This window comes from Phyllobates terribilis, unplaced genomic scaffold (genome assembly GCF_046119375.1).
Source record: "Phyllobates terribilis strain yellow unplaced genomic scaffold, ASM4611937v1 Scaffold_11__3_contigs__length_659146591, whole genome shotgun sequence".
Lineage (NCBI taxonomy): Eukaryota > Metazoa > Chordata > Amphibia > Anura > Dendrobatidae > Phyllobates > Phyllobates terribilis.
In genome coordinates, this window is record NW_027362771.1 from 533,766,795 (window position 1) to 533,793,231 (window position 26,437).

Below are 26,437 nucleotides of genomic sequence, written 5' to 3' on the forward strand. Positions count from 1 at the left end.
GACCCACCAAAGATAAACACATAAATTCAAAAGTCAACACAAATATAATAGCGTATTTCTCCTGGCTTAACAAATCTAGCTGTGTCGTCTCATACCGCCACTAATGTTTTTTATTGTTTTTTTAATGCAGCCTCCAGTAATGCTCTCCTGGCTTCACCAGAAAAGAGGAAGTGCCAGAGACTTTTGGCTCCGCCGCTCAGAGAGTTCCAGCGGCGAGGAAAAGCACGTGACCGCATGCTTGTGCCGTTCCCTCTCATCCCTCCTCCCCCTCAACCCCTCCAAATCCAGACTTCTTCTATTCTTGTGGCCCTCAATCCCCCCATGTGCACACGTATCCCAGACATCCACTGCCTGGACTCATGAAATGTTTGCAAGAGGACAAGACAAGGTCGTAGGACTAAGCCTCCTGTGTGTGTTTCCTTTTTGACCTTTAAGCATTACCCCTTCCAAGCTGGGGAAGAGGGCAGCTGTAAGACCCCCCTACTATTGTACGGGGGAGTAAGTGCATTCATTGACTTGTTGCCGAGAAATATTCAGCCCTCTTCCCTTCTTGTCTTTTTTGGCTTTATTTGGGGGGGTGCTGTGGAGGGGTGGAGGGATTGTCTGAAATCTTGAGGGGCTGGGGGGAGAGAACTGTGACCTTCCCGTGGAGCCGTTCCTTCCCGTGTGTTTGCGCGTCCAACGTGAAATGAGTCGTCCAAACAGAACAAAGAGAAAACAAAGAAAATAAATTGTTCTAAAAAAACAAACAAAACTTAAGTTAAAAACAAAAAAAGATATATTTTTTTTTATTCATTTTCCGCAAACCGATTCTCCCAGGGGCCCCCACTGCCACCCCTTTATGTTGTTTTATTTTGCTTTAGGAATGCAAAAAAAAAAATAATAATAATAATATATATATATTACAAGACAAACAATATATATATATATATATATAATTAACAACCGATCCAGCTCCGACAACTCGACGCCCTGTAAATAATGGTTTTATCCATTGTCTGCAGTGGGAGAGCCAGTCCCCAAGCATGGCCGGCGCATTTTATGGAGTGTGTTTATTGTCCGTCAGTTCTCAGTGAGTGCGAATCTCCTCTGACATGTGGGGTCAGCACATTGGATCCATGATGTCACCTTTTAATACTGAGACGCATATACATATATATAGCAGGGAGTCCAAAGTATACCTTATCTATATATATTTCCTTTAACGTAGCCTGGGTTTCATTCTTTGGCCCGCAAGGAGATATTTTAGTGAATTCTAGTTTTTTTTTTGTAGGGTATGGCATTTTTGCAGAAGGTTTAGGTTTTATAGGATTTCCTGTGTTTGCAGGGGTGGGAAAGCGTAACCCAAGGGTAATTTGGGTTAGTATTGAATCTTCCAGAATGCACAGGTTGCCCTTGAAGTGGACCAGTCAACTATTGCATGAAGATAGCCATTGGAGGTATGTCAACCCCCCTGATGTCTCGGTGGTGTCACTACAAAAAGGGCATAGATATGTGGAGTCTCGAACCACATAGGTGAGCGTTGGGAGTCCACTTTAAATGTGCTGGAAAGAAGCAGCAACCAAATCTTCAGGGATTGATGGAAGCAGAAATGCAATTATCTCAAATGTGCCTGATCTAGATTGGTGGGACAGAGTCTTCTACGGAACCCCAACAGACTAAGAGTGGGGTGCGTGTAGCACTCCTACCCCTATTGCCAATTAACTCAAGTTTACAGGGTTCAGAGCAGTGACCCCAAGGGAGAGGAGAGGCGAATCTCCGGCCTGACTTGTTTTCATTTGTTGCTGTTTAATTTTCTGCATGCCCTTTAAACAGAAATCCTATAAATACATATATATATACATAAATCTATATATATAAGAGAAACAAGAGGACAGCTTGTTCGTTTTATGAATGCCAGTGGGGTTCTTTTGCTGCTGTCTTCCTTTACATTTCTGTTTTCTCGTCTCTTTATCACTCTTTTTTTCTGAGCCTTGTAAGTGTCAAAATAAGGGGATCAAGACTAACGGAAAAAAAAACAAACCTTCCTCTTGATTTGTTTCAGAATATTGCAAATTAAAAAGAAAACTGTATCACGTGTGACTTTTCTTTTCTTGCCTTGCCCATTCAATAGTCTATACCGCTACTTCACATACATGCGGCACATTGCAAACGCACAGCTGGTGGCTCAGGTCCCATCATTGCTTACCTTTTTTGGTAACAATGTGGCAGAGTGGAGCGCTGTCAGGGGCGTACGGTCGCAGAGGTTGCCACCGCCACCGGGCCTGGAGCGTGAGGGGCCCGCCGACGCCGAGAAATACTCAGCTGGATGTGTGTTCTCGGACGCACATTCAGTTGAAGTGTATTGCGGCACAGAGGTCCGTCAGGTCCGTGCACGACAATACACGCTGCCGGCCAATCAGAGAACAGCAGCTGACGTCGGAGTGCACGTGACTGGGGACGCATGGCAGTGACATCTCTTGCACGCAGAAGTCAGCTGCCGGCTTCAGAAGAGGATGCCACGCGGCGGGGGAGCAGAGGGAAAGCGAGTATAATGCTTTATTTTTTTCTATACTTTAAAGAACAATGGCGGAACGGGGGACATATACCCAGATGGGGGATATATATACCAGGATGGGGGAACATACATACCAGGATGGGGGATATATATACCAGGATGGGGGACATATACTCAGATGGGGGATATATATACCAGGATGGGTGAACATACAAACCAGGATGGGGGATATATATACCAGGATGGGGAATATATATACATACCAGGATGGGGAAACATACATACCAGGATGGGTGGGGAATATACAGTACAGACCAAAAGTTTGGACACACCTTCTCATTTAAAGATTTTTCTGTATTTTCATGACTATGAAAATTGTACATTCACACTGAAGGCATCGAAACTATGAATTAACATATGTGGAATTATATACTTAACAAAAAAGTGTGAAACAACTGAAAATATGTCTTATATTCTAGGTTCTTCAAAGTAGCCACCTTTTGCTTTGATGACTGCTTTGCACACTCTTGGCATTCTCTTGATGAGCTTCAAGAGGTAGTCACTGGAAATGGTTTTCACTTCACAGGTGTGCCCTGTCAGGTTTAACAAGTGGGATTTCTTGCCTTATAAATGGGGTTGGGACCATCAGTTGTGTTGTGCAGAAGTCAGGTGGATACACAGCTGATAGTCCTACTGAATAGACTGTTAGAATTTGTATTATGGCAAGAAAAAAGCAGCTAAGTAAAGAAAAACGAGTGGCCATCATTACTTTAATAAATGAAGGTCAGTCAGTGCGAAAAATTGGGAAAACTTTGAAAGTGTCCCCAAGTGCAGTTGCAAAAACCATCAAGCGCTACAAAGAAACTGGCTCACATGAGGACCGCCCCAGGAAAGGAAGACCAAGAGTCACCTCTGCTTCTGAGGATAAGTTTATCCGAGTCACCAGCCTCAGAAATCGCAGGTTAACAGCAGCTCAGATTAGAGACCAGGTCAATGCCACACAGAGTTCCAGCAGCAGACACATCTCTACAACAACTGTTAAGAGGAGACTTTGTGCAGCAGGCCTTCATGGTAAAATAGCTGCTAGGAAACCACTGCTAAGGACAGACAACAAGCAGAAGAGACTTGTTTGGGCTAAAGGACACAACGAATGGACATTAGACCAGTGGAAATCTGTGCTTTGGTCTGATGAGTCCAAATTTGAGATCTTTGGTTCCAACCACCGTGTCTTTGTACGACGCAGAAAAGGTGAATGGATGGGCTTTACATGCCTGGTTCCCACCGTGAAGCATGGAGGAGGTGTGATGGTGTGGGGGTGCTTTGCTGGTGACACTGTTGGGGATTTATTCAAAATTGAAGGCATACTGAACCAGCATGGCTACCACAGCATCTTGCAGCGGCATGCTATTCCATCCGGTTTGCGTTTAGTTGGACCATCATTTATTTTTCAACAGGACAATGACCCCAAACACACCTCTAGGCTGTGTAAGGGCTATTTGACCAAGAAGGAGAGTGATGGGGTGCTACGTCAGATGACCTGGCCTCCACTGTCACTAGACCTGAACCCAATCGAGATGGTTTGGGGTGAGCTGGACCACAGAGTGAAGGCAAAAGGGCCAACAAGTGCTAAGCATCTCTGGGAACTCCTTCAAGATTGTTGGAAGACCATTTCCAGTGACTACCTCTTGAAGCTCATCAAGAGAATGCCAAGAGTGTGCAAAGCAGTCATCAAAGCAAAAGGTGGCTACTTTGAAGAACCTAGAATATAAGACATATTTTCAGTTGTTTCACACTTTTTTGTTAAGTATATAATTCCACATGTGTTAATTCATAGTTTTGATGCCTTCAGTGTGAATGTACAATTTTGATAGTCAAGAAAATACAGAAAAATCTTAAAATGAGAAGGTGTGTCCAAACTTTTGGTCTGTACTGTATATACATACCAGGATTGGAGAACATACATACCAGGATGGGGGATATACAGGATGGTCCAAAAGTAGGTGGACAGAAAGTGTAATAAGGTTATGAAGGGGGAGCTTTATCAAACAAAATCCAGTAATTTTAGATAACATTATGTGGAGTGATGAAGCTTCTTTCAAATTATCCGGCCATATTAACAGACATAATTGTATTTACTGATATAATGAGAACATGCATTTAACATTAGAGCAACAACTAAATGAGCCTGGTGTCAATGTTTGGGGTGGTATTTCAAGTTTTGGTGTTTTAGGACCAATATTTTTTGATGGAACAGTCACAGGAGATAAGTATCTCAAAATTCCAATGAATCAAGTAGTTCCCCAGTTACAGCAACAGCCTAATTCAAATGACCTTTATTTCCAACAAGATGGGGCCCCTCCACATTATTCAAGAGTAGTCCGCGAGTATCTTGATGAAACATTTCCTAATAAATGGATTGGCTGAAGAGGTCCACTTGATTGGCCGGCACGTTCACCAGACTTGACCCCAATGGATTTTTTCTTTTGGGGAGTACTCAATGACAAAGTTTATAGTCGAAAACCAAAAAGTGTCAGTGATTTGAAAAATTACATAAGAGACCTGCATTGATAAAATGTAAGGGCTTTTGTATTATTGTTCAGAATAGAATTTAATTGTCAATGTTATGCTTGTGTTAGTAAATATAATTTTAAATATAAATCAAAATAAATGTTATTATTTTCTGTACACCTACTTTTGGACCACCCTGTATATACCAGGATGGGGGATATATACCCAGATGGGGGATATATATACCAGGATGGGGGAATGTATATACCAGAATGGGGGAGCATACATACCAGGATGGGGGATATATATACCAGGATGGAGGAATATACATATCAGGATAGGGGATATATATAAGAGGATGGGGAAAATATATACCAGGATGGGGCCCAGGATAAGGGACATATATACCAGGATGGGGGACATATATACCAGAATGGGGGATATATATATATATATATATATATATATATATATATATATATATATACCAGGATGGGGAGCATAAGTCCAAATCTTGCACTGGGGCCCATCAGACTCTAGTTATGCCACTGAGCACTATATAGGTCCCTTCTAATCACGGGGTATAGAGAAGATGCTAACATAGCAGAATGTTCTTAAAGGGGTTGCCCCGACATATGATTGTGGGGGGTTCAACACCGAACACCACAGACGTTCAGCTGTTTTAAGCTTTGACAGTGGCCAAATATAAATCGTGAACAGAGCTGGGACAGCATAGCTCCGTACCTGTGTTGTGCCCATTGCTTAGAACTGCAAAATAGCTCCTATTTATATGCCATCACAACCCCTATATTGATTATGTGGATACTGAATTATGAAAGGTCCTCATAGTGTCCATGAATTCTGATGTCCAGTCGTGGCCAAAAGTTCGCACACAAATTTGGGTTTTCACAAAGTTTCTTGCTTCAGTTTTGTTTGTGTGGCAATTTGCATTAACTCTACATTGTCCTGAAGAATGATCAGATAAATTGCAAAAAAATGTCATTCCTGGCCATGAAAATTAACTTACAGTAATCGCAAAAAAACAATTTCCACTGAATTTAAGCACTGCCAGAAAATGAGCTGCTTACATCAGTTCAGTGATCTTCTGGTTAGTTCAGGAGAAAATGTTAGAGGGATAGCTGATACATGCTGCCCGATCCACCATTTCAACCATGGATGTTTAATTCTGAAATGCTGTGGCCTCTCCCCGCCCGCTTCCCTGGAGTGATAGGTCTCTTGTTATTCCCGCACACCTGTCAGTCACCAGCGGTGAGAAGGGAGTAAATGCCGGAGACAAGGCTGCTGATATCACTCTGTAATACTGAATGAATTATAAGAGCAGACTTGTTGCTTTGAAAGGGGGCTGGTGCTTGAAATCATTCTTCTTCTGTTAACCATAGTAAGGACATTGTTGCTTGTAAGATTGCCCCTAAATCAACCATTTATCTTTAAGAACATCAAAGAGAAAGGTTCAAATGCTGTGAAGAAGGATTAAGAGCACACTAAGAAAGTCCAGCAAGCGCAAGGATGGTCTCTTAAAGAGGATTCAGCTATAAGATTGGTTCAACACCAGTGCTGAGCTTGCTCAGGAATGGCAGCAGGCTGGTGTCAGTGGCTTTTGGAGTCTAGCCTGGTGTCAAGAAGGGCAGCAAAGAAACCACTTCTCTCCAAGAAAAATATCAAGGACAGACTGATGTTCTGCAGGAAGCACAGGGATGGGACTGTTGAAGACTGGAGTAAAGTTATTTTCTCTGATGAAGCCTCCTTCAGACTGTTTGGGACATCTTTAAGAATGATTGTCCGGAGAAGAAAAGGTGAGCGCTACCATGATTCCTGTGTCATGCCAACAGTAAAGCATCCTGACATCATCCATGTGTGGGGGATTTTCATCCATGGAGGGGCTCATTCACTGTTTTGCCATGAATAAAGAATGGGATCTAAACATCATTCAAGAACAACTTCTCCCAATGATTTAGGAGCAAAGTGGTGATGACAATGCCTTTTCCAGCATGATGGAGACCATGTCACAAGGCAAAAGTAATAGCTAAATGGCTCAGTGAACAAAACATTGACATGTTGGGTCCATGGCCAGGAACCTCCTCAAATATTGAGTCTTTATATAAACTTGACATATTTGTCAATAAAACAATAAAAATTTAAAAACGTATGAAATGATAAATTGTACTTCATTAACCATAGAAACATCTGATTAAGGTGAGCTTGTGAGCAGGACCCTCACTCCTCTTGGTATGTGATGAACTGTATGTTGCTCTGTAAAGTCCCCTCTGAATCATAAATTGCTGCGGAATATGTTGGTGCTATAGAAATAAAAAATTGTAACTATCATCAAAAACACTGAAGCAGAAAACTTAGTGAAAACTAAAATTTGTGTGAGGCTCAAAACTTTTGTCCACGACTGTATGTAACATGCCACCACACTTGTGTGGTCCTGAACAGAGTGGAGTCAAGATCAGCTCAAAAGGAATTCATAACAATGTTGGTTCTCAAGTGCAACAAGTCACAATTACAGCGTACCCATCCTAACACACAAAACCTGCAGAAAATCATCCCGAACTGCAAGTTAAAACAAGTTATGTCCAGGAAACTTCTTGATCTTCATGCTCTGTAATATTCCATTCATTCTTTTTGTGTGGATATATCCACTTGGACAGCATTCCGACAGCACTATAGGTGCAGTAACTTCCTTCCTTTCTTTCTTAGGCATAAGTTGGAATTACAAGTGAGCAGGTCCCGACATAGAGTTATTAACAGAAACTAGCAGATCTTTTTTTTTTAATCCATCTTACATTACATTGTGTTAATCTTTCAGAAACGTTGGGACAATATTAGGGTTGTAGGGTGCAGAGGTAGTAGTTGCACCAGCACTATGTTGCCCAAAAAACTATTTTCTATGCAAGAAGATGTGACTCAGAAATGGAACATATTAGGTGGGATCTTGTTACAGTTCCTTACAAAAGGACTATGGAGAAGGTGATACAAGCAGGAATTGCTCATATGAAAGCAGCCTATAGCCGGCCATACACATTAGATGGCTGTAGGCAGAACGATGCTTTGGACGATCATCCAGCCGACAGCTATCTCAGCCAAGACTCCCATATACAGGAGCACTTGTTTGGTCGAGCGCTCCTGAGTTCTCCATGAGATAGCCGCTGACTGACTCGTTGGCCGTCGACTTATCTCAGGGAGAACAATGCAGTTACTCTATGTAACTGCAAACTTGTGAATCCTGGCAGTGCGCACTGTCAGGATTCTTCGGCGCCGAGAGTGGGCGGTCATGTGACCGCAGGTGCGTGATTTGCATACTTCTGGCCACATTCCGACTAGATGTGTCCTGTCTCGCTCAATACAGGTGAACGTCTAGTCTGGACTTGTGTGTATGCAAATTACATATTGCAGTCATGCGCCTTCCCGCTCCCGACACTGGAGAATCTTGACAGTACACACTGTGCGCTGTGAGGATTCACAAGTCTGCAGTCACAAAGAGTGACTGCAGACCTGATCCAAAAGTCTGGGCAACCCCTTTAAGGCTTTGTTCATGTCTGTTTTCGAAAAGACAGATGAAACAGAATAGATAAACGAAATTAGCATGCTATGCATTCCTGTTTCAAACGGAAGAAGAGGGGTCCAATTGATTTATGTGGGGTCCGTCAGGTTTCTATTTGGTGAGTTTTTTAGAACAACAACAACAAAAAGTCCTGCAGACAGAATGCTTTTTTCTATTCTACAAATATACAATAAATGGAAACCAGACGGAACCTATATACAGGTGCTTCTCACAAAATTAGAATATCATCAAAAAGTTAATTTATTTCAGTTCTTCAATTCAAAAAGTGAAACTCATATATTATATAGAGTCATTACAGACAGAGTAATCTATTTCAAGTGTTTATTTCTGTTAATGCTGATGATTATGGCTTACAGCCAATGAAAACACAAAAGTCATTATCTCAGTAAATTAGAATACTTAACAAAAAACACCTGCAAAGGCTTCCTAAGTGTTTAAAAAGGTCCCTTAGTCTGTTTCAGTAGGCTCCACAATCATGGGGAAAGACTGCTGACTTGACAGATGTCCAGAAGGCAGTCATTGACACACTCCACAAGGAGGGTAAGCCACAAAAGGTCATTACTAGAGAAGCTGGCTGTTCACAGAGTGCTGAATCCAAACATATTAATGGAAAGTTGAGTGGAAGGAAAAAGTGTGGTAGAAAAAGGTGCACAAGCAACCGGGATAACCGCAGCCTTGAAAGGATTGTTAAGAAAAGGCCATTCAAACATTTGGGGGAGATTCACAAGGAGTGGACTGCTGCTGGAGTCATTGCTTCAAGAGCCACCACACACAGACGTATCCAGGACATGGGCTACAAGTGTCGCATTCCTTGTGTCAAGCCACTCATGACCAATAGACAACGCCAGAAGCGTCTTACCTGGGCCAAGGAGAAAAAGACCTGGACTGTTGCTCAGTGGTCCAAGGTGTTGTTTTCAGATGAAAGTAAATTTTGCATTTCATTTGGAAATCAAGGTCCCAGAGTCTGGAGGAAGAGTGGAGGGGCCACAATCCAAGCTGCTCGAGGTCTAGTGTGAAGTCTCCACAATCAGTGATGGTTTGGGGAGCCATGTCATCTGCTGGTGTAGGTCCACTGTGTTTTATCAAGACCAAAGTCAGCACAGCCGTCTACCAGGAAATTTTAGAGCACTTCATGCTTCCCTCTGCCGACAAGCTTGTTGGAGATGGAAATGTCATTCTCCAGCAGGACTTGGCTCCTGTCCACACTGCCAAAAATACCAATACCTGGTTTACAAACAACAGCATCACAAGTTCAAGACTGGGCGATATTTATCTTTTTTGTTCATGATATGTGGGGCCTTATTTCAAGACAATGCCAAGAGTGTGCAAAGCAGTCATCAAAGCAAAAGGTGGCTACTTTGAAGAACCTAGAATATAAGACATATTTTCAGCTGTTTCACTCTTTTTTGTTAAGTATATAATTCCACATGTGTTAATTCATAGTTTTGATGCCTTCAGTGTGAATGTATAATTTTCATAGTCATGAAAATACAGAAAAATCTTTAAATGAGAAGGTGTGTCCAAACTTTTGGTCTGTACTATATATATATATATGTATATATATATATATATATATATATATGGAACTGGAGATGGCATTTCACCCCAGTTACAGGGAAAATTCAGCCTCTCGCCTGCACTGCAGAGATGATCTGCGTTTGCTAGGATACAGCAGATCCTTTTCCCACCCAGCACCGGATGATCACAAAATTGCAGGGCGGAGGAAATGGTGACCACAGCAATAGACCACAAAAAAAATAAAACCATCAGAATTGCTCTTTTTTGGTCAACACATCTATGCAAAAACAATGAAACCAAAACAAGCACCTCAAAATGGCATAAAATAAAGTTGTCAGCTTTCAACATAAAAACAAACAAAACTTTTACATAGCTCATTCAATAGAAAAATAAAAATGTGACGAGTCCCAGTAAATGGCGACACAGGCACAGACAGTGGCATTTAAAATGCGCTGTAAAGCACCAGAACTGACATTTTTCAATCACTTTTTAAAAAAAAATGAAATAAAAAAAGTTCAAAACATCGTGAATATATCATCTGCAGAAACGTAGGCTCGCTGTGCAAAAAAGCAACTCTTAGCACAGCTCAGTTGACGGAAAAATAAGAATGTTCTGGATCTCAGAAATTGGCAACACAAACCAAATGTAGTTATTCTTCACAAATTTCTGATTTCTTTCCACCACAAAAATAATGACAAAAAAAAACTGTACAAGTTTGATATCGCCGTAATTGTACTGACCTGGAGAATCAGATTTACGGATCGTTTTTATCTCGCAATGAGCAGCGTAAAAAGAAAACCCCACAAAACAATGGGGGAATTGCAATTATATTTTCACAATTTCCCTGCACTTGGAATTTTTTCCTGGTTTTCCAGTATATTGTATGGTAAAATGATTGGTGTCATTCAGAAGTACAACGTATCACATAAAAAAACAAGCTTTCATAATGGTATGTTGACAGAAGAATAAAAAAAAAGAGTGCACACGAGATAGAGCGTGTGAGAGAGCGAGAGAGAGAAAGTGAGAGAGTGCACGATAGAGCAAGCGAACGAGAGAGATTGAGATATTTTGGCTCAAAAGTCCGTTCAATGGGGTTTGGGTTCAAGTTTGGGTACAGTTCCGGTACCTGAACAGAACTTTGGAATAAAGTTCTGGTCAGGTACCAGAACCCGAACTTCCACGGGTCCGCTCATCCCTAATGATGACAATCAGCAAGCTTTCAAGACTGCTTAGGTGTCTTTTAAAAGGGTTGTCCGACAGTAGGGTACAGGTCTGCAGTCGCTCTATATAGCTTCAGACTTTTGAATCCTCCCTGCACTGTGCGCTGTGACAACTCGCTGAATATGCAATTTGTATACACTGTGTTCCAAATTATTATGCAAATAATATTTTCTCAGATTTTCCCAAATTACCTATATGAATTGCAGTCATTGTAATTTTCCAGTCAAATAACTATTAGAGTACAACTGAAAGGTTTTTGTACAAACTGCCTATGATAACAGTATATTTTTAAAAAAATAAAAAACTCAAACTGCACTCAAAATGCATGTTCCAAATTATTATGCACAGCAGAGTTTTCGACCTTTTCATTTTAATAAAGAACAAAAAAATGGTCATTTTTGAAATTATAAGCATTAGCAGGTTATTACAAACTGAAATCAAACAGTTTTCAACTCAAAACTTTATTCTAGGTGATGTTACATTTGCACATAGGACCCCTTGTTCGAAAGGAGCTTCTGAACTCTCTCGTCCATTGAATTTGTCAGGTTTTGGATGGTTTCTGCTTCAATTGTTTTGCATGAGGACAGAATACCCTCCCAGAGCTGTTGCTTAGATGTGAACTGCCTCCCGCCATCATAGACACTCCTTTTGATGATGCTCCAGAGGTTCTTAATGGGGTTGAGGTCAGTGGAGCATGGGTGCCACACCATAAGTTTGTCCCCTTTTATGCCCATAGCAGCCAGAGATGCAGATGTGTTATGTGCAGCATGAGACGGGGCATTATCATGCATGAAATGATCTCGATGGTCCAGATGGATGGAGTGGAGGATGGCTGGTTGATGGACACCCCATGCAAACACGGCTACGGCGCTAACAAGGAGGAGGTGGAGTAATGTTTTGGGCTGGAATCATGGGGAGAGAGATTGTTGGCCCTTTTAGGATCCCTGATGGGGTAAAGATGAACTCCATAATGTATGTGGAGTTTCTCAAACAGCACTTTCTTCCATGGTTCAAGAAGAAGAACCGTGTATTCCGCAGCAAGATCATTTTCATGCATGATAATGCCCCGTCTCATGCTGCACATAACACATCTGCATCTCTGGCTGCTATGGGCATAAAAGGGGACAAACTTATAGTGTGGCACCCATGCTCCCCTGACCTCAACCCCATTGAGAACCTCTGGAGCATCATCAAAAGGAGTGTCTATGATGGCGGGAGGCAGTTCACATCTAAGCAACAGCTCTGGGAGAGTATTCTGTCCTCATGCAAAACAATTGAAGCAGAAACCATCCAAATCCTGACAAATTCAATGGACGAGAGAGTTCAGAAGCTCCTTTCGAACAAGCGGTCCTATGTGCAAATGTAACATCACCTAGAATAAAGTTTTGAGTTGAAAACTGTTTGATTTCAGTTTGTAATAACCTGCTAATGCTTATAATTTCAAAAATGACCATTTTTTTGTTCTTTATTAAAATGAAAAGGTTGAAAACTGTGCTGTGCATAATAATTTGGAACATGCATTTTGAGTGCAGTTTGAGTTTTTTATTTTTTTTAAAAATATACTGTTATCATAGGCAGTTTGTACAAAAACCTTTCAATTGTACTCTAATAGTTATTTGACTGGAAAATTACAATGACTGCAATTCATATAGGTAATTTGGGAAAATCTGAGAAAATATTATTTGCATAATAATTTGGAACACAGTGTACTTCCAGCCACATTCAGACTTGACTGTTTCTGGCCTCGCTCAATTCATTTGTGCTGACCGAGGCTGTACACGTTTAGTTGGCATGTGACCGCATGTATGCAAATCACAAACTTGCAGTCATGGGGAATCCTCGCAGCATACGTTTTGCATACCTCCCAACCGTCCAAGTTTCCACAGGACTGTCCCTCTTTGAGAGCTCAGTCCCTCGTCCCGTCACGGCGTAGCTGTTCTCCAGGATGTGGAGGGTGGTGGGGGGTGTTGCGGCGGCGGAGCAGCGGATACAGGTAGTAGCCAGCAGCTGCAGCTACCACGTGTGCCGGCTGCTAAAGACAATTAATATTCACTCTTTTCCATGCCTACGGGAGTGGAGAGCAGTGGATATTCATTCTCCTTAATAGCGCACACTGTGAAACACAGCTGACGGCTTCCTGCTGCGGCTCCGCGATCCTGTGTGGCCGCTATTAGAGAGAATGAATATTCACTCTTCTCCACTCCCATGGGCGTGGAGAGGAGTGAATATTCATTCTCTTTAGTAGCGGGCACAGAGGATCGCGGAGCCGCAGCAGGAGCGCGGCCGCTGCTGTGTGCGCTATTAAGGAGAACTATTCACTCCTTTCCACGCCCATAGTCCCGGCGTGGAGAGGAGTGAATATCCCTGCAGCTCACCTCGGCATCTGAGGGCGCATGGCAGTGACGTCATGCGCTGCTCAGATGATAACATGAGCTGCTGGAAGACAGGACGCAGAGCTGGAGCAGAGCAGAGGGGAGGGAAGGAAGGTGTTTATTTTTTTCATGTGTGCAGTGATGGGAGGCCATGTATATCAGGACTGGGATGAGGGGGCCATGCATACCAGGATTGGAGATGAGGGGGCCATGCATACCAGGATTGGGGATGAGGGGGCCATGCATACCAGGATTGCATCTGAAGTGGCCATGCATACCAGGAATGGGGATGAGGGCCGTCTGCTGAATGCCCTTCATTACCAGCGCCCGTGTGACAACTCCTCCTGCCAGGGGAGAAAGAAATGGTAAATGGGCGTGGACTGGGGTGTGGCCAAGGCGTGGCCAAAATTTGCCGCAATGCGATATGCCCGCCGCATGATCTGTTTTTCTTCTTGAAAAGTTGGGAGGTATGCATTTTGTGAGGATTCAAAAGTTCTACCCTAAGGCTGGACAACCCCTTTGAGCCACCATCAGACGATCGTATGAAACATAGCCTGATTTTCATCCTTTTCAGATGATTTTTATCCGTATTTTACATCCGTGTGACATCTGTTTTTATACATCTACATTTAAACATGTGCATGATCAAGTCCAGTTTCCTAGGTTAATAATAACAATGTAGCCATAAAAATCGGGTGCTATACAGATGGTCCGTATAGGATCCCATGTTTTTTGCGCACCCATACACTTGTATAGGCGATTCTTACCCGAGATACGGAAGAGATTAGATAGCGCCATTATATTCATCTGAACAGTCCTATTGAATTACATGTGTCAGTGTGATGTCTGATCTGTACTCGGACAGCACGCGCCCGTGTAATACACTAGTCTGAACGAGCTCTAAGCTTTATGAGGTATTATATATATATATATATATATATATATATATATATATATATATATATTTTTTTTTTTTTTTTTTTTTTTTTCATGAAGTAGGTTTTGCTCCAAAAATGGAGACTGTCATAAATTTGGGTGGAAAGCAACGCCAGCTCATAATGGAAATGTACATGTGGCTCAATGGCGGCCCAAGAAGTATCATAGTAATTTAATCAGCATGTGCCCAGGTATTGTGGCCATGGCCATTTTGGATATACATATAGAATATGGTCAATCACTGCCTATATGTAATGCTATCTCTTCTGGGAGCAGCACTAATATCGCCTAGAGGACACCATTATCCAGCAACTGCAGAGAATTCGGTGCAGCGTTGCAGTCACTTCCTGGCTGTGATAATTCTGCGATTCTTCACTTCGTCCTCTAGATGTCGCTGTGGTCAGTCAGTGGCAAGGTCGTGTATGCTTCCTCCCCGCGGATAGCGCTGTGGTACATTCCAAAGATGGCGGCGCCCATGTGTAGCGCAGTGAGCCGGCTGCAGGTAGCGGGACATTGGGGTCACTGGGGGGGCCTTTCTGTCACCTGCGGGTGCTGCTGCAGTAACAGGCGGGGTGTGATGGCATTTCTGGAGCTTTGCTTCCTGTAGATGGATTTTGGGCTATGGCTGCTTCTATTACACGCACCACAGTTGTTGTTTGTTCTCTCTTGCACGGTTTCCTGTCATATCTGACCATTTGGGACCATTTTTATAGATGGATATAATCAGGTAATAGCAGATTTGCCATTTTTCTAAATTTGCAGCCATTCTTCAGATAGTAACACTTTTATTTACTGCCTGTTGCTTAGGAAACCAACCACTGCTGCTGTCTATCTTGTAAGCACTGCGCTGAAGCTGGCCGGGATTAGGAGGTAACAGCGCCCTCCAGAGATCCTGGCCGGCTTCAGTACAGCGCTTACAAGCTGAATAGAAGAGCCCTTGTAAGCACTGCACGTGGTCTGCTGCTTTGCAGCGGTGGTCGTTCTCCAAGGCAACAAGCTGATAAAAAAAAGTGTTAATATCTCAAAAATGGCTGAAAATTTGAATAAGCAGTAAATTGCAAAACTGCTTGTATTGCCAGGCACTGGCTGACCATATCCATTTGTGAAGGTGGGGAAAACGGATCCTTTTTTTAAATTTTTTTTTTATAACATTGCAGTCTATGGAAGACGGGGCTGCCAAACGTTAGCGAAACGTGGTGTGAATCAGGCCTAAGCGTCTACGCTCCCCCCATCTTAGCCAATCATAAGTGTAAGCTCCATGTATGACTACCCACCGCCTACAGGGAGTTACACGTCACATTCTCAGGTGAGGTCATTAGACAGCAAGGCCGAATCTTCATTTTATACTTTTTCTTTGTAGGTTTTGGTCCGAGGACTAGAAGGCATTTTCCCCCGACATTCTCAGATCCGCTGTATTCAGACGAGCTCGGTTTGTTTAAAGGTAAGCACAATATGTTCTGGTCCTTATTGCTCTTCCTTACAGTAACATTTTACCACACAGACTTGGGCCTGGTTTCTACTTGTTTAACGGTAATTACATTATAGAACAATGGGAAGTTTAAGACTGAGCGTGATATATGCCCTAATGCACACAATAGCAGAGAAAATTGCGGAACTCACCACCGATGTATCCTGTGACACCTCACATGGTCACAGGATACAAATAGACTTTCACGTGTGAAGCGGCCACTGTATGTCTGACACCCCAGATGAAGCTCGGTTAAACAGCTTTCTATTTGTATCCTGTGACCATGTGACTGCAAAAAAGTATGGAAAATGATACAATGGTGGTGAGCGCCGCAGTTTTCTCTTCTGTTATCTGTATTGTTTGGAATGTTCTAAAATTGCGGAGCACCTCTGAGGATGTACTGGAGCGCTGAGTGACCGATCCACTGTGGATAAATGTGGAGGAGAGCAGTGCCAGTATTGGATTGATGTTTTCTTTCTTTATCAGTTGTGATATTTGCCCTTGACTACATGGAGGCTCGGTAAATGAGCGGTGGTGCAGACATGGCAGTCAGCATATCTGCAACAGACATCATCCGAAAAATAATCCACCTGAAACTGCTGCAGCGACTGAGATCAAAGATAACTACTACCCCGGCCATCTCACCCCACAGATACTCTACTCAATCTCTGGGTGGGACAAAGAAAAAAAAAAAGTAAACAAAAGTTAAAAAAAACCCTCAAATTCTGAATTCCTCCATTAAAAGTTTCTTAATACATTATATATAAGCTCAAAATGTTGTCATTGAAAAGGGCAGCTCTTATAAATCTGGATTGATGAAAAAATAAAACAGTGATGACTCTTGGAGACCATTAATGAAAAAACATTGCTGCGTCCTTAAGTTTGAAAGTTACGTCCTATCCATGGGATAGAGTATAGCTTCACGATTGTTGGAACCCGAGAGCCGGGGCTATGACGAGCCCCGTGTGAATGGAATGGTGGATGATTATTCGCAGTGTCGCCCCATTCATTCTTATGGGAGTGCCGAAAACCTGCCGAGTGCTGCGCTCAGCTATCTCTGGCAGTTCAAGCGGCAGTGTGAATGATCAACCACCACTCCATTCACATGGTGCTTTTGAGAGCCCCAATTCACGGGATTGGTGGGGGTCCTAGTGGTCGGATTCCCAGTGATTGGGAAGTTGTTCCCTATCCCACAGATAGAGGATAACTTTCTAACTTGAGAATACCCCTTTAAGCGATTATAGGGTCTGTCCCATCAGGACCCTTCCACTGTATCTGCCCATTATAGAATAGTATTATCTTGTGACTGCCCCTATGGGACAGATGAGAGAGATCACATATTTGCACACACAATCTGTCATGTATTTAGATAGCCGCACATATTACTACCTTTTCCAGCGCCTGTACTCCTTGGTGACCTGCACATAAGTAGGAATCGCTCTGCTGACCGTCATTATACTATGGGATTTGGTTTGTGGGACTGAGCCGCTGAGCATGTGCGGCAGTCGGCACCCCCTTGCTGAGCATGTGCGGCCGTCGGCACCCCCCCCTCCCCCCCTGCTGAGCATGTGCGGCCGTCGGCACCACCCCCCCCTGCTGAGCATGTGCGGCCGTCGGCACCCCCCCCTCCCCGCTGAGCATGTGCGGCCGTCGGCACCCCCCCCCTCCCCGCTGAGCATGTACGGCCGTCGGCACCCCCCCTCCCTGCTGAGCATGTGCGGCCGTCGGCACCCCCCCCCCTCCCCGCTGAGCATGTGCGGCCGTCGGCACCCCCCCTCCCCGCTGTGCATGTGCGGCCGTCGGCACCCCCCCCTCCCCGCTGAGCATTTGTGACCGTCGGCACTGTAAACATTAGGAGGACATTCTGAGTAAGCATGGCGAGAGCTGTAGGGGGCACCATAACAAGTATGTAACATCAATATCTACATACAGGGGCATTTTTTTCAAAATTTAAAAATGTTGTTTAAATGTAATAACTAACAATGGCCCAAACATTTTAAAATCGACTTATTTTTATAAATATATATATTTTTTTATTTTTAGAACCGTGCAGCTCGTGTACGTGTGGGTAAAGGAGACAAACCAGTGACCTATGAAGAAGCTCATCCCCCTCATTACATTGCCCATAGGAAAGGCTGGCTTTCTCAACACACAAGTAAGACTCTAATAACTGTTCTGTATACTGTACATAGCCAGGATGAGAAGTCTTAAAGGGATTGTTCACCTTTTGAATACATTTTTTTCACTACATATATGGATGTAATTGGGGATAAAAATAATTTTTGCAATTGGGTTTCATTAAACATTTTACACTGTTTGCTTTCTATAGTCTTTGTGTTGCATGGTCTTTTGCTGGCTGCAGAATTAGTTAAAGAGAATGTGTCACCCCCCCCCCTGGGCGATATCAGACCTCTACTATGGCCATACAGGTGAGAGAAAAGTAAATCTATACTTACCTGTATGGCCCATAGCAGAGAAATCTGGTTTTATAAAGTCTGTTTTCCAGAGGCTTGACATCCGGGGGATGCCAAGCAAACCCCTCCAATCTGCTTACTATTGCCCTAAATCGCCGCCTCTGTGCTAAATTACCATATCCCCCCCCCTCTCCTGCACATCACAGGGCCCTGTGATGTGCCCTGCTCTGCCTCCCATGGAGCGCGCTTTCTTTCCCTCCGGCCCCGTTTGGCTGCGTACTGCCAGCGGAGTGAAAGTCTCAGTGACTCACGGTCGCTTGCGCAATACAAGGCTGCGGCGCAGTACACAGCTAAACGGGGCCGGAGGGAAACAAAGTGCGCTCCATGGTTCGACAAAGGATCATGCAGGTCTGAAACCTGTTTCCTGGGAGCGCAGTGGATATTTCTTTTCTGCCTTTATATTTTTCGAGCTGTTGTGTTCAACTATTTTTTTGCCTTTTATACTACTGGATCAAAATAAGCAATTATTTTAAGAAGATGTGCTTGCCGGCTATCATTTTTTTCTGTACTGAATGTAACTTTACAATGGCAGTCTTGGAATGTCAGGGGATTTATTGTTTGTTTAAACCTAAAAATTCTATAAATTAAGATAATAATAAAGAAGTCCCTAAAACCCATCTAAGGGCAGGTTTATTCTTTGATCATCAAGATATCCTGATCCTTCAAAAACGGACGTCTTCTCTATCACAGAGTAAAGCCCCCATACAAATAAAGTCTAATATGTATGGGGGGGCCTCCTGACTCTCCCCCAACAAACAATATTAATAAAGTGAAGACACACCAAAGATATCTTTAAGCCATTAATCTAAGAATTCAGTTGGCTTCTTTTTACGAAGATGGTTCTCTAGATCGTCAGTTTTGGCTCGTAAGGAAGTAATTTGCTGATTGTGTCTACAAGAGTCTCTGGACTGCGGAGGGAATTTATCCGCAACATCGCTCACCCTTCCCTCCATCACAGCAACTCATCTATTAATTTTCTTTTAGATCTTGCCTCATCAGAGAGAATGCCTCCTTTAACGTGCCCATCTGTAGATTTAGTGTGGATAAAACAGGATTACATGGTGTTTCTGCTGTTAGGACATTACTCGGTGTAGGATTTTTAGTGGATTGTGTTTACCATACGGGGCTACTGGAGGCCGTATCTCCATCATCATCCATGACAAGTTCTCCTACCTCCCCACTTTCCGTCGCTTTTCCTCATTCATTGGAGGACTCTAAATATGAATTATGGTGTTTGCTGGGTGCTCTGACAAAGTTTGCCAGTACCCGCACCTAGTGACTGAGTTGGAAGACCTACAAGAGCGCCATATTGGGTCCTCTGATTCCTTATTCTCCTTACTGTGCCTCTGGCCATAATCACCAAAGATCCAACAAAAAATATATCTTCAGCGAGGTCACAGAAGATCATATCTCACAACTTTACAAAGCAGTGTTCTTCCTGCATGAGTCCTAGATTCCCCTTTCATTACCCCCATAAAGTATGATGCCAGCAAAAGTGACAAACAAACACTGTATGACACCACCACAGTGAATTCCTCCATAGTACCCTCCTCACACATAGTATAATGACCCTATTGTACCTTCACTCCCCCCAGCGAAGTATGGTGACCCCAACACAGTCTGATCCCCCAACTGTGACCCCCACACAGCCCTCTCATCTAGTAGAATGGGCGGCTACATACAGTATAATCGTCCCACACCTCACCAGATTGTGTAATGGCCCCCATTAGCTCTCCAAATAGTGTAATGTCCCACACATAGCCCTCCAAAAAGTATAAAGGCTCCTATATAGCCCTCCAAGTATTATAATGGCCCACACATGGCCCTCCAAAGGTTATAATGATCCCCACAGCTCTCCAATTATTATAACAAACCCCATATAGTCCTTCATATAGTATAATGCGCTCCGCATAGTCCTCCATACAGTATAATGCGCTCCGCATAGTCCTCCATACAGTATAATGCGCTCCCCATAGTCCTCCATACAGAATAATGAGCCCCACATAGTCCTCCATACAGTGTAATGGGCCCCACATAGTCCTCCATACAGTGTAATGGGCCCCACATAGTCCTCCATACAGTGTAATGGGCCCCACATAGTCCTCCATACAGTGTAATGGGCCCCACATAGTCCTCCATACAGTGTAATGGGCCCCACATAGTCCTCCATACAGTGTAATGGGCCCCACATAGTCCTCCATACAGTGTAATGGGCCCCACATAGTCCTCCATACAGTGTAATGGGCCCCACATAGTCCTCCATACAGTGTAATGGGCCCCACATAGTCCTCCATACAGTGTAATGGGCCCCACATAGTCCTCCATACAGTGTAATGGGCCCCACATAGTCCTCCATACAGTGTAATGGGCCCCACATAGTCCTCCATACAGTGTAATGGCCACCACATAGTCCTCCATACAGTGTAATGGCCACCACATAGTCCTCCATACAGTGTAATGGCCACCACATAGTCCTCCATACAGTGTAATGGCCACCACAATGTACTCACTGATTAAAAAAAATAAATCAGTACTCACCTCTCCTCATTTCCCTGCTGCTCCGGTCTCTGCAGCGAGTGTCCTGAAGCGCTGCACATCTCAGCGGAGCTGGTGCCATGTAGTGACCTCATCGTGTCCGCTGCGCTAAGATGTCAGACGCCAGGGAAGAATGATGGCGGAGGGAGCATCAGCTGACACACCCTGTTTCATCATTACTTTCATCTTCACCGCCAGTCGCGTGGCCTGCCGCCATTAGTGGTACGCCACTGCCAGAGGTCCACTCTGCGAAATAACCAATGGCGACTACCTCCAGTATTGTCCAGGAGTACTGTCTGAGCAAGCAATAAGCTGCCCTTGTCCGCACTGCATTTCCAATGGGAGCAGCTCGGCTTCTGGGATCTTCTAGGCTGTTGGAGCTCCACTCCAGCAATCGAGGCCCCGGCTGTAGAGGGCAGAGAGGCCGCGACACCAATAATGTTTATAAAAACTGCCAGACTTTGGAGCACACAGTTCCCATTGGTCTATTTTGTGTTTTTGGGCTGTTGAACCCTTTTTCTGTGACCTGAGAGCAGGATTATTCACAGGAGCTCTTAACGTGTGCAGCTGCTCACATCCCCATCCCCTGTTTTTTGGGACTTTAATATTGATGACATATTCTTAAAGGCTATGGACACCAATATTTTTCATTTGTTGATAGTTACCTCTAGTTAATAAAATTGCCCTATGTTTCGATCTGCAGTCTTCATTCGTTTTCAGATGCATTTGACAGCCTAATCCAAATTCAAGATTTTTCTCTTGCTGGGAGCGCCTCTTCCAGTAATATAGGCTGGATGTGAGAACTGTGTGTAATCCAGGGTGCTGTTGTCTTCATTGGCTAATATAGCAACACCTCTTCTATCCTGCTCTTATTTCCTTTTCAAATGCTTTCCTCCTTACCTATAGCCTGTTTTCTCTACCCTCCCTGAGACTCTAGATACATTCTTCCCTGTCCACATTGTGGAGATTTGCTTTCAAACCTTCTTTGCTACAAACACTGAGAAAAGGAAGGTGGGGGAAAGCAGAGAGTTGTCATAAGCAGGATGATTTATCTTGCCCCCAGCTAAAGGACTTACAGATACTCTGCGCGGCTAAAGTCACTTAAATGGATAATCCCAGAATTTTCTTTTTTCCTCACTCCCTGTAGTCTATTAACTCGCTTTATTAAGTAGCCCGACCAACCTTCAAATACTCACTGGCTGATTTCTTACTCCTCTTTTTGGTTCCAGCTGCCCTATAAATAAGATTTATATTGTGGGAATATCACTTTAAATGTGCCGTAGCCCGCTCAGTCAGCTTGATCGGTGGAGGGTGACATTCTGTCATGGAGATGTGGATTTTTCACTTTTTTTTTTTTTTTAACTCTGCTCCTTGCAGTAAATGTCAGCGATAGACTCAGCACAGCGCCACCTTGTGGCCATATACAAGTAATCCTGTAAGCAGCTCCATTTTTCCCACGCTGACCTGCTGATGCTTGCCATTTCTAACACATTTTGATTATAGATGTGGTTTTGTTTTTTTACGTGATTTTTTTTTTTTGCATTTAAAAAAGAGTGGATTATGAATCCCATTTTTTATGAAGGCGTCTAATTTTGTAACCTGCAAGTTTTACAGTTAAAAAGGTGGTGGTAGATATAACATGAGATTTTAAAGTGGAGTTCACCATATTCCTGAAAAGGAATGTCAGCAGGTATTTGCATAATGTAGGGGCAGAGAGCCTGATTCCAGGGACGTGTCACTTGCTCAGCAGCTTGCTGTAATTTCAATACAATCAGGGTTTTATAAGCAGGAGATTATCACTGCAGGACTAGGTGTCAAGTGCAGGCCAGTCTAGCTAATCTTTGTAGCCCCGCCCTCACTACTGATTGGCAGCTTCTCTGTGCATTGTCAACAAGCTGCCAATCAGGGGTGGGGGCTGGGTTATACAGAGCTCAGCATTCTGACCACTGCTACATCTACAGCAGAGAAAACAGGGATGCTATCAAAACTGCACCAAGCAGCCCAGTACTTGACGCATTGCTGGAATCAGGGTCTCTGCCCATACATCATGCTGCTGTTAGATTACACAGGATAAGAGTAGCTCAGCAAGGCACTGAGGGACCTTTCATTGATCCATTTTACGGTCACACAATAGCCCTTTGTACATTGTGAAAATGCTATTTTAAAACTTGCCATTCGTACTTCTTGAGTTGCAGGTCTTTCTTCATAAGAATTCTGTCAGGACTATAGGTGCTGGAACTTTTCTCAACTCACTTCACAGCATGCATTGCCCCTGAATAGTGTTGAGCGAGCATGCTGGTGTGTTTTCCGAGTATCTTCGGTGTGCTCTGCTGACCTATTAGGCAATCCCTGCATGTTTTGCGGCTGTCTACTGCTTCAAAACATGCAGCCACAGGGAGTCAAACATATAAGCAGAGCATGCTGAAGATACTCGGAAACACCACGTTATCCGAGCACCTTCTCTCAACACTATCCCTTGTCAAGATGACATTTCTAACTTGCCTTCCATGCTTCTGGAGTTGTAGGTTTTAAGAATTCTGTCAGCACTATAGGTGCTGGAACTTTTCTCCTAACATTTTCCAGTGGCTTGTTTGTCCTGAACCAAAAAAGCTCACTTCTCTGTTATACCTGGATGTAGTGACAGGCAGGAGACCAGGAGGATTTGCAGATTGTTTACAGCCAACTTCATCTCAAGTCCGAAAAATAGATGGTGACCATTCAAGGCTGCTTTGTATAGAAGAACATCTCCACTATTTGATGCTCATGGTGTGTTCTTACTCCTTCAGGTAACCTAGATGGTGAAGAGGGCGCTGGAGAGCGCACCATAGAGGACGTCTATATCCGCAAATTTATGTACGGCACGTTCCACGGCTGCCTGGCCAACGAAGTGGTGATCAAGCGCCGTGCCAACCTCATTGTGATATGTGCCATACTAATCCGCAAGCTGCCCGCTCAGAAGTTTTACTTTCTGACTGGCTACACTGAAGAATTGCTGTCCTACCTGTACAAGTGTCCTGTGAAGCTGGAGCTGCAAACCGTGGAAGAGAAAGTCATTTATAAATACCTTTAAGGTCCGGACCGTCCTGAGACTACGAGCAGAGCGCGGCCGACGCTCAGTGGGTACGGACGGCTCTGTATTGTTCCTACTCTGCTCTTCAAGAGCCACATCAGGTTTTTGTATGATAGTAAATAAAGCTGTATATAAACTAATGTCAACTATACCATAGCTCGGGAGCCATCACAACATGCTGATGGTCACAAATTATTTTTCAGCAAAGTAACACATTCAAAAATTCCTATTTTCAGCAGTTTGAAAGAAAAAAAATATATACACAGTGGGTACGGAAAGTATTCTGACCCCTTTAAATTTTTCACTCTTTGTTTCATTGCAGCCATTTGGTAAATTCTAAAAAGTTCATTTTTTTCTCATTAATGTATACTCTGCACCCCATCTTGACTGAAAAAAACAGAAATGTAGAAATTTCTGCAAATTTATTAAAAAAGAAAAATTGAAATATCACATGGTTAGAAGTATTCAGACCCTTTGCTCAGTATTGAGTAGAAGCACCCTTTTGAGCTAGTACGGCCATGAGTCGTCTTGGGAATGATGCAACAAGTTTTTCACACCTGCATTTGGGGATCCTCTGCCATTCTTCCTTGCAGATCCTCTCCAGTTCCGTCAGGTTGGATGGTGAACGTTGGTGGACAGCCATTTTCAGGTCTCTCCAGAGATCCTCAATTGGGTTTAGGTCAGGGCTCTGGCTGGGCCAGTCAAGAATGGTCACAGAGTTGTTCTGAAGCCACTCCTTTCTTATTTTAGCTGTGTGCTTAGGGCATTGTCTTGTTGGAAGGTGAACCTTCAGCCAAGTCTGAGGTCCAGAGCACTCTGGAGGAGGTTTTCTTCCAGGATATCTCTGTACATGGCTGCATTCATGTTTCCTTCAATTGTAAGCAGTTGTCCTGTCCCTGCAGCTGAAAAACACCCCCATAGCATGATGCTGCCACCACCATGTTTCACTGTTGGGATTGTATTGGGCAGGTGATGAGCAGTGCCTGGTTTCCTCCACACATACCGCTTAGAATTATCGCCAAAAAGTTCTATCTTCATCTCATCAGACCAGAGAATTTCTCATAGTCTGGGAGTCCTTCATGTGTTTTTGAGCAAACTCTATGCGGGCTTTCATATGTCTTGCACTGAGGAGAGGCTTCCGCGGGCCACTCTGCCATAAAGGCCCGACTGGTGAAGGGCTGCAGTGATAGTTGACTTTGTGGAACTTTCTCCCATTTCCCTACTGCATCTCTGGAGCTCAGCCACAGTGATCTTGTGGTTCTTCTTTATCTCTCTCACCAAGGCTCTTCCCCCACGATTGCTCAGTTTGGCTGGGCGGCCAGGTCTAGGAAGACTTCTGGTGGTCCCAAACTTCTTCCATTTAAGGATTATGGAGGCCACTGTGCTCTTAGGAACCTTGAGTAATGCAGAAATTCTTTTGTAACCTTGGCCAGATCTGTGCCTTGCCACAATTCTGTCTCTGAGCTCCTTGGGCAGTTCCTTTGAGCTCATGATTCTCATTTGGTCTGACATGCACTGTGAGCTGTGAGGTCTTATATAGACAGGTGTGTGCCTTTCCAAATCAAGTCCTATCAGTTTAATTAAACACATCTGGACTCCAATAAGGAGTAGAACCATCTCAAGGAGGATCACAAGTAAATGGACAGCATGTGACTTAAATATGAGTGTCTGAGCAAAGGGTCTGAATACTTATGACATTTCAGTTTCTTTTTTAATAAATTTGTAAAAATTTCTACATTTGTTTTTTTTTTTTTCAGTCAAGATGGGGTGCAGAGTGGACTTTAATGAGAAAAAAAAATGAACTTTTTCGAATTTACCAAATGGCTGCAATGAAACAAAGAGTGAAACATTTAAAGGGTCTGAATACTTTCTGTACCCACTGTATATACGTGCACAGTCTGTGACTACTGCAGCATTATATCCACAAGCCTCTGATGATGCCATTTAGGTGAAACATGTTGGGAAAGCTGCGAGCTAGCAAGTGTAGTTGCGATATACTTAGTAGCCTTTTAAGCAGATATAGTTGTCATGGACTGCTGCCAGGACAGTATTCAATATAGGTTTTAATATGAGTTACACTAAAGTATATAGCTAGCCTAATAGATCAAGGAATGGATTATCAGATTAATATAATAACTACACTATTTTTAATAGTTAGAGCTTCTTAAAAGTTAAGTTTTTTCAGTCCTTTAGATAAAGGTTTTTTTTTGCCCTGTGGCAAATATAATTTTGTGAATACAGCAGCAGAGACA

At 43.4% G+C, this 26,437-nt stretch overlaps 2 protein-coding genes across 27 annotated transcripts in view; both read left to right on the forward strand.

The window, feature by feature from the left end:
- The window catches only part of CAMK2B (calcium/calmodulin dependent protein kinase II beta), a 167,124-nt gene extending 166,189 nt beyond the window's left edge, over positions 1–935 (forward strand). For all 26 annotated transcript variants that reach the window (XM_073653781.1, XM_073653783.1, XM_073653782.1 and 23 more), the window contains one exon: positions 131–935. The gene's annotated coding sequence lies outside the window, so the exon portion shown is untranslated. The remainder of the gene's footprint in view (positions 1–130) is intronic.
- Positions 936–15,012: 14,077 nt separating this feature from the next.
- MRPS24 (mitochondrial ribosomal protein S24) lies at positions 15,013–24,325 on the forward strand. The gene is made up of 4 exons (XM_073650882.1): positions 15,013–15,140; positions 15,999–16,079; positions 18,150–18,261; positions 23,902–24,325. Exons 1-4 carry the CDS (start codon positions 15,027–15,029, stop codon positions 24,183–24,185), a joined length of 591 nt encoding a protein of 196 aa, XP_073506983.1. The 5' UTR covers positions 15,013–15,026; the 3' UTR covers positions 24,186–24,325.
- The last annotated feature ends 2,112 nt before the right edge of the window (positions 24,326–26,437 follow it).